Source organism: Myotis davidii, unplaced genomic scaffold (assembly GCF_000327345.1).
Source record: "Myotis davidii unplaced genomic scaffold, ASM32734v1 scaffold93, whole genome shotgun sequence".
In the NCBI taxonomy this organism is placed as follows: Eukaryota; Metazoa; Chordata; class Mammalia; order Chiroptera; family Vespertilionidae; genus Myotis; species Myotis davidii.
In genome coordinates this window covers 631,399-638,663 of record NW_006292095.1, presented here as the reverse complement: position 1 = coordinate 638,663, position 7,265 = coordinate 631,399, and the positions used below count along the sequence as shown (strand labels likewise).

The 7,265-nt window shown below is 45.2% G+C and overlaps 1 protein-coding gene across 6 annotated transcripts in view; it reads right to left on the bottom strand.

The window, feature by feature from the left end:
• The window catches only part of SH2D4A (SH2 domain containing 4A), a 51,547-nt gene that overhangs the window by 43,228 nt on the left and 1,054 nt on the right, over positions 1-7,265 (bottom strand). The window contains exons 1-2 of one of the 6 annotated variants that reach the window (XM_015565170.1): positions 7,187-7,240; positions 2,240-2,620 (exon numbers count right to left, since the gene is read on the bottom strand). In XM_015565170.1, the coding sequence (XP_015420656.1) occupies positions 2,240-2,420 (181 nt within the window). In that variant the 5' untranslated portion in view covers positions 2,421-2,620; positions 7,187-7,240. Of the gene's footprint in view, positions 1-2,239; positions 2,621-5,099; positions 5,124-5,494; positions 5,631-7,186; positions 7,241-7,265 lie in introns of those variants that run through there. The other 5 variants (XM_015565173.1, XM_015565169.1, XM_015565172.1 and 2 more) reach the window with 5 other exon arrangements.

The window sequence follows — 7,265 nt, the reverse complement described above, 5'->3', positions numbered from 1 at the left end:
CAGGGGAGGCAGGGGAGGCAGGGAGCTGAGATCTGAAAAGAGCAGAAGCCCACAATGAGCCGTCTGACAAACAGTGACAGGGGCTAGCAGGTTTGCAGCACAAACACACCTCTGGAAACCACCTGCCCTGATAATACTGCCTTTATCTGTGGCTTTAACTTTGGAGGCAGAACAATAGGAAAGAGGGAACTGTTGTCTTTTGGGGGGGAAGTAGGGAAGTAATCTCAAAACTTCCCTTTTCCTGTAATCAGAAGAGGCACTAGGTAATGGAAAATATTTCTCCGAGTATTAAATGTAAGGGAGGAATAAACCTCTCCCATGAAATACTGATGGAACTTTCACTGTATATATATATATTTTCATGATCACTAGCTAACGTAGTCATACAGGTTTTCTGAGAGGCAGATTCAAAACTCTGCACAGGAAGAATGTAAGCAAATAAATGGAAATTGTTTCTTAACACACTGCGGACGGACCACGAGCATTTGCCAGCTTTGTTTAGTTCCACTTCATATTACACAGTGTTTTACAAAGTATCACACTTTAAAACGATATCAGCTTGTAAAAACATGTAATAAATAACTTCAAAATGCAATGGGTATTTAATTTTACAGCGTGCCTTTAACATTTATGTAAAACGTTTCTGTACTCTTTCAATAGAACCTTATCTGGTCACAGGGTAAAGCTCGCAATAAAACTACTGGCCCGCAATGTGTTAAGTCACCACGAGGAGATCAGTTCATCAAACAGCAGAAGCCCAATGTCTAACAGAGACTGGGCCACTGACGCTGGGGCCAGAACCTTTCCGCTCTCACTAGTCCCCAGAGTCAGCCACCACATCAATATGTTATGTCCACAATGACCATGGTGCCCAAAGAGGCCCAGGTATCTCTGATGAGCTCTGACTAAAGAGTGCACAGAGAGGCATAAACCAGTTCAGAAAGACGAGAGGGTTATGCTTCGGCCTGGACCAAGTTGCTTGCTGAAGGAAAAAGTCTATTTTGGACAGTGTAGGGTACTGCGAAACCCAACAGAACAGGCACCTACTGCTGGTGTGACCTTGCATATCTTACTTCTCTGATTTTAGTTCATTCATCTGTAAAATAGGAATATTAATACTTTTGCAGAAGTTGTGAGGGTGAGATAGGTGTGTAAATGGCTTTGCCTAGTGTCTGACAAAACAAGTATTTAACAAATAGTTGTTATTGATAATAACAACAATAAATGAGATACTCATTTATTTCTATGTCATTATAAAGCTGAATTGGGAAAAGTTATTAGTAAAAAGCAGAATGAGGCAAATGTCACTAAAGTGACTTCCTTTTGAGTCTGCACATACCAGCGTTCAAGTAAGACTCGTTTTCTCAATCTTTGAAACCCTGAATGGTTTTATCAAATCTTATTTTCCCTAGCTTAATAAAAAAAATGAGGAGAGATTGGTCTCGAATGCCTGTGTAAGTGACCTTGAAACTGTGTGTTTTTAAAAAAACAACTTAGTTATTCATCCATAACAGAATTTGACAGGGGGAGTTGGAGGGGAGGGAGGGTGGCTGGTTGGGGGCAGGGATAACGTGTGCTTTTCTAGGACTGTATGTGTTTATATTTTAAGTCTTGATGTACAAAGTATTCCTCCCCCATGGTCTCAAAGGCCCTCTCAGGCTACCAAGGGATTCCTTGGGTCAGGACGAAATACATCTGAAAAGTTAACTCACACTAAAAAAAATTATAATACTAAAAAGTACTATGACCTTTTTCCTTATAGCAGTATTTGTATTTTAAGAGGGATTTTCCCTAAAAAAAGATAACTCAAAGAAAAAATCTCTTCAAGTCTAAAACATGCAAACACAATTGCCATAGAGATGCGATGCAAGCACTTGGTATGCTGGTAACTAGAGCACTAGGCATCGATGACAACAGGGGGACAGAAAGCTCCCTTAATACCCCTCACATCAGACTCCTGGGGGCTTGTTACTTCAGCTGAAGGTCTGTCTGGTTTCAGGCAAGCAATCTGCTCACACAGCTCCAGGGTAATTGCTGTGTGTGTGTGTGTCTGTGTGTGTGTGTGCCCGAGTATAGACTTCAAGTTGATAAATTACACTATTAGAATCTCCATAACATTTAGGGTCCATCTACCTAACAGGAACGCAAACCTGGCCTGCTTCTGACTGGTGCGAAATGTTCAAACAAGCCAGGAGCCATTCTCCTAACACGTCCACAGCCGACACGGAGCTAAGCTTACCTTTCTTTGGTCTGGATTTCACTGGCAGGGACTCCTTTTTTTCCATCGCTGCTTCTCTTTCTTTCCATCGGCGGATCTGTTCCTCTCTCATCTTGAAGAACAGGATCTGTTTCTGTTCTTCGCTGAGCTCTGCCAGCAGATCAGGATCTATGTACATCTCCGACAGTATCTGTTTCAGCATCTTCTCAGGCCTGGAGTCTTTTACACCTGTGGCAAAGGTTCTTGAAAATGGCTTCCAGGTGTGCCTCCACCTGGGCTGGCACTTGGAGGGACCTTTCCCAGAGACTCACAGCAATCCCCGAAGGGTTGGGACGATTAATTCAGCTCACCGGCTCTTGGTTCCTGGCACCAAACTTACTGCCCACAACGCCGTTCATGAACCTGCAAAGAGCAACAGCCAGAAGCAGGCGGTATTAAAATGTGTAGGCGCCGGGCATGGACGGGCTATGAATAAAGCTTAGAGGAAATACAGCATCGCTTTTTGTTTCTGAGGCAGAGGAAAGAATAGCTGAGGCACGCTTTGTTAACAGTTTGTGTAACCTCTATCCTGTAATTTCCAAAGATACTTTATCAAAACAAACCAAACCCTAACTTTTTACGGGTCAATCTCAGGGAAACAAAAAAATTAACAGAAGTTTGGCCTTGTCCCAACCAAGCAAACATATTATTACCTCAGAGCCTAACAAACCAACTGTATGGCCGAGAAAAGAATTTTTTAAAAAAGGCATAGGAGGAAATGAAAAGGCCCTTTCCAAACAACTTATTTCAAAACAAAATACTGTTTTCTGAGACTTCACAGAATTACCCACCTCAGACCAAACCAAAACAGAACCATGTTAAGGAAGAAAAAGAAGAAATAAAAATTAGACCATCATGCTCTTTTCCCATTCCCCTTTAAAAGCAGCACTGAATAAACGCAATTACATACTCTCATCTTCGCAGAAGGGCAATGCCATGTCCAGAGAGCCCACTAGAACCGTGAAAACGGTGCAGGTGCGGGAGAGAACCCTTCCGTACATTCTGGAAGGTCACCAGGTTTTAGATGTACCTCCTCCAGATAACCTAATTTAATAAAATATAAATTTACAGGCCAGATAAACTGGGGGAATGGAGAGCTGACTAGGTTTGTTACAAGGGATCCTTGCTGTATGAAAGAGTTGATTAGAGGCTCCTTTAAAAAGGCTGTGAAAGCCAGCATTTGGCGTCATGGAAGGGGCCAGGAGAAGGGCAGTTATGGGAATGTTAAGGAGTCATTCACTTTGATTTCTTACCAAAGTGTAGCCTGGACGAGTGCAGTCACAAGTGGCTTCACAGTGGAAGGGGGCTGACAGTTCCCCTTGAGGTTTCATTCTACCTTATACATTTCTGTTTGGTTGTTTGTGTGTGTGTGTTTTAAATAGAAAACCTTCATACGTTTGTAATCAGAAGGAAATTAACCTCCTCCAGACAACCTAATTTAATAAAATATAAATTTACAGGCCAGATAAACTGGGGGAATGGAGAGCTGACTAGGTTTGTTACAAGGGATCCTTGCTGTATGAAAGAGTTGATTAGAGGCTCCTTTAAAAAGGCTGTGAAAGCCAGCATTTGGCGTCATGGAAGGGGCCAGGAGAAGGGCAGTTATGGGAATGTTAAGGAGTCATTCACTTTGATTTCTTACCAAAGTGTAGCCTGGACGAGTGCAGTCACAAGTGGCTTCACAGTGGAAGGGGGCTGACAGTTCCCCTTGAGGTTTCATTCTACCTTATACATTTCTGTTTGGTTGTTTGTGTGTGTGTGTGTTTTAAATAGCAAACCTTCATACGTTTGTAATCAGAAGGAAATTATGTATACAATTCCATTCTGGAAAAACAAGACTTTTCACGTGTTTCGATATGATAAGATCACCCAAATTCTAAGGAACTGATTAATAATTTGGTGCTTATAATGCCTCGATAATCTCACCAGGTAGCCCTGCTCTCTCAAATGTCATTTCTCCAAACTAAGTTCAAATGCTCTTAAACTTGAGACTAGTCACTTAGCCTCCTAGTTCCTTCACCTGTTGTCATCCACACATCCAGATTGTGTTGGTCCTCCCACCCTCTGGGAGTGTCCTTGCGGTTCCTCTCTTCCTCCTCTCCCTTGCAAACTGTTTCTCCACCCACACCAGTCTTTTGAGACAAGTATGGTTTGCATACATTCCACTAACTGTTCGCTATGTAGCAAAGACCTTTACTGGGGCTACAACTACTGCATCTTATAATCTATCTCCCATAGCATTCATCTACCTGAATGCAAATGGAACACTGTATTAAGAGAAAATTAAAATAGAATTAAAAGCAGTGTCTGACTCCAAATTCAGCCAGGCCTGCCTATCTCAGGTTCTATCTTTGTATTTTGCTTTGAGGTGACCCTCAAAAAATCTAACAGCCAGAGAACCGATGTCTGATAATGCTTTTTGACTTTGGGGTTCTAACAGCTTCCTGAGGGGGGGAGGGGGCTCACTAAATTCACATTAAAGGAGGTGTCCTGAAGCTGACAGGAACCAGAGGAAGAATTTGGTTCCTCGGAACCCTTGACTCCTGCTCTGAGATGAAGGGATAAGGGACCAAAATGAATGGTAACTCGTTAACATTCTAGTAAGTGTCCTTCTGTTGGCCCTTCCATGGCTCCAATCGCTGACGTCCATGGAAATAAAACATGGTGGAAAATGAGGAGCCCACTAAAGCCTGAGGCTTCTGCTCTGTTCCCCATTTTGAATGGGGTGAATCCTAGCAACAATAACAGTGTGAGTAAAGCCTAAAAACGGACCCCCTGAACGGGCCAAGTCCACATTCCTCCCTTCTCCCCACTCAGAGCGCTCCTGGTAGTAAGAGCTTACACTCGCTGTGCCAGCCACTACCTTCAGCACTGTACATGCATTCACTCATTTAATGGGCACAGCAGCCCTGGAGTTCAGCCCTCACCCCCCGGTACCACAGACAGAGAAGATGGAAATGGCAGAGCTGGGCAGCATGACTCCGAGTTGCTCTACCGTCCTCCATCCGTACAGTGGAACATCTATGCCAACATCAGCGGATGTGGCTCTGCCTGTGAACTTGCCGAACGAAGACCAGCCAATCCTCGCAGCCATGGAAATGCTGAACGGAAGGTGTGTGACCGAGTGCCTCTGGGCAGAAGCCTCACCCTGGCCATTGCAGATTAGCTTAGGGAGGGCAGGTGTCAAAAAGCCCCACCCAGGTCATGCTGGCCCAGGTGTGGATGTTGTCTGCTCACCGTTTCCTCCTCAGTTTCCCCTCACACAACCATGAGGCATAGCACAAATGGTGCAGATACGCACAGTGTGAAGGGTCCCACAGCACCTCCGCGAGGAGATGCTCAAGCTCTTTCACGGGTTTAGCTTTTCGTTCTGCCTGTCGGAGTCAACATGGATTGTTAGCACTGCAGTGAACGAGGGGTCTTGAAGGAAAGATACTGGCTTCCTCGTGTGCTCGGAGGATCCTTGGGGACTGACCCACAGCTGTCCTGTGGCCAGGCTGCTCAATAATACGCATGCCATTCTAAGACTGTCGATTTCTGCTGGCGTGAATGAACTCTTTCCTCCCCCTGCTTCCAGATGGAAAAGTCAACCCAGCACAGGGTGCTCAGAGGACAGCCAGCAAGGGACCACAGTCGGGACTCCCAGCTCTGCCTCTCGTGAACTGTGTGACTTTCGGCTGTGACTTCCACTTCTATGGGCTCGGTTTCCCCATCTGTGAAATGAAGGCCTGCCCTGGGAATCTCTGTAATTTGAGGACGATGCCAGGAAATCTATGTGAAGCTACAGGGGCGAGTGGAGTCAGCCGGGGTGGAGGAAATAGAAATGAGGAAATTAATTCACTGGGGGTTTTTCCCGCTTTCACTGACTGACAGGACAATTGTTGCTGATACTGAATCAAACTCGAATGACTTTCCCCTAACATATTGAGCACAGCAAAGTTCCAGTTATTCAAGATCCAGTAAAAAGAAAAGGCTTAGCTAACTCAGTTTTCTTTAATGACAGCACTTTTCTTAAAAGACAGCAATGACAAGCCACAAGCCCACATCTGCTATTTATTCCCAAAATAAATTTCCAAGGGTCATAGGATCAGTTGTTTTCCAGGACACCCATAGATTAACTCGGGGGACATCCTCTGCAGCCCTGTCCTACAAAACGAAAATGGTTGCCAACAACTGAGACAAAACAGAAACAAAACAGCCTGAGATACAGCCTAAATCATAAAAATATTATAGTACCAACAGTTTGACTTTCATGTTATGAATAGAGTTTGGATTTTAATTATTGTAAAACAGCTGTTTTCAGATTTTCAGTTCTCTTAATGCAACTTTACCTTATTAATCTTTCTGCAAAAGGGCCATTTTTTGAGGGTAAAATGAACTATCAGCGGTGACAGTAATTATTAAGGTTTGTAAATATATGCCATTCTTTAGAAATTTGAAATTACTGTACACACGGACTTATCTAGAAAATACCATTCGCATGCCAGATCTATGCCCACATATGCCTTCCGCTTATTCACTTAAGAAATTAGTATCTAAGTCGTTCCTATGAAACAAGCAATCAAGTAAAAAAAAAGCCTTTTAGGAGGTGAGGAGACTCAGTTCAGAGAAAGCTGCCTCCCTTGCCTCTTCCCTTGACCCTGGGAGGGAAAGACACCTCTGAGAACCCGGGCAAGTTGTGACTTCTCACTGTCACTGTCCCCGCGCCCATGCAGCTCCGCCGCAGGAACCCCAAGGGCAGGACGGGGCAGGGCTGCCCACTTGGTGGAGGAAGATGATCGTCGTCGTCCCCCCCTCCCCCGCCCCCACGCCCTGCAACTGACGGGGCCACTGTCCGGCCGGCCCTCCGCACCCCAACCTCAGAGGGTACCCTGTTTCTGACTCTCCTGGAAGGTCTGGGGCGAAGGAGGTCCCCACGGCTCTACCCACGTGGGTGCGCGTGCTGGTCCGCGGAGCAGCCAGGGCGGGGCGCCGTCGGGGCCCGCGGGAGGCCGGGCGGCGGGGGAGA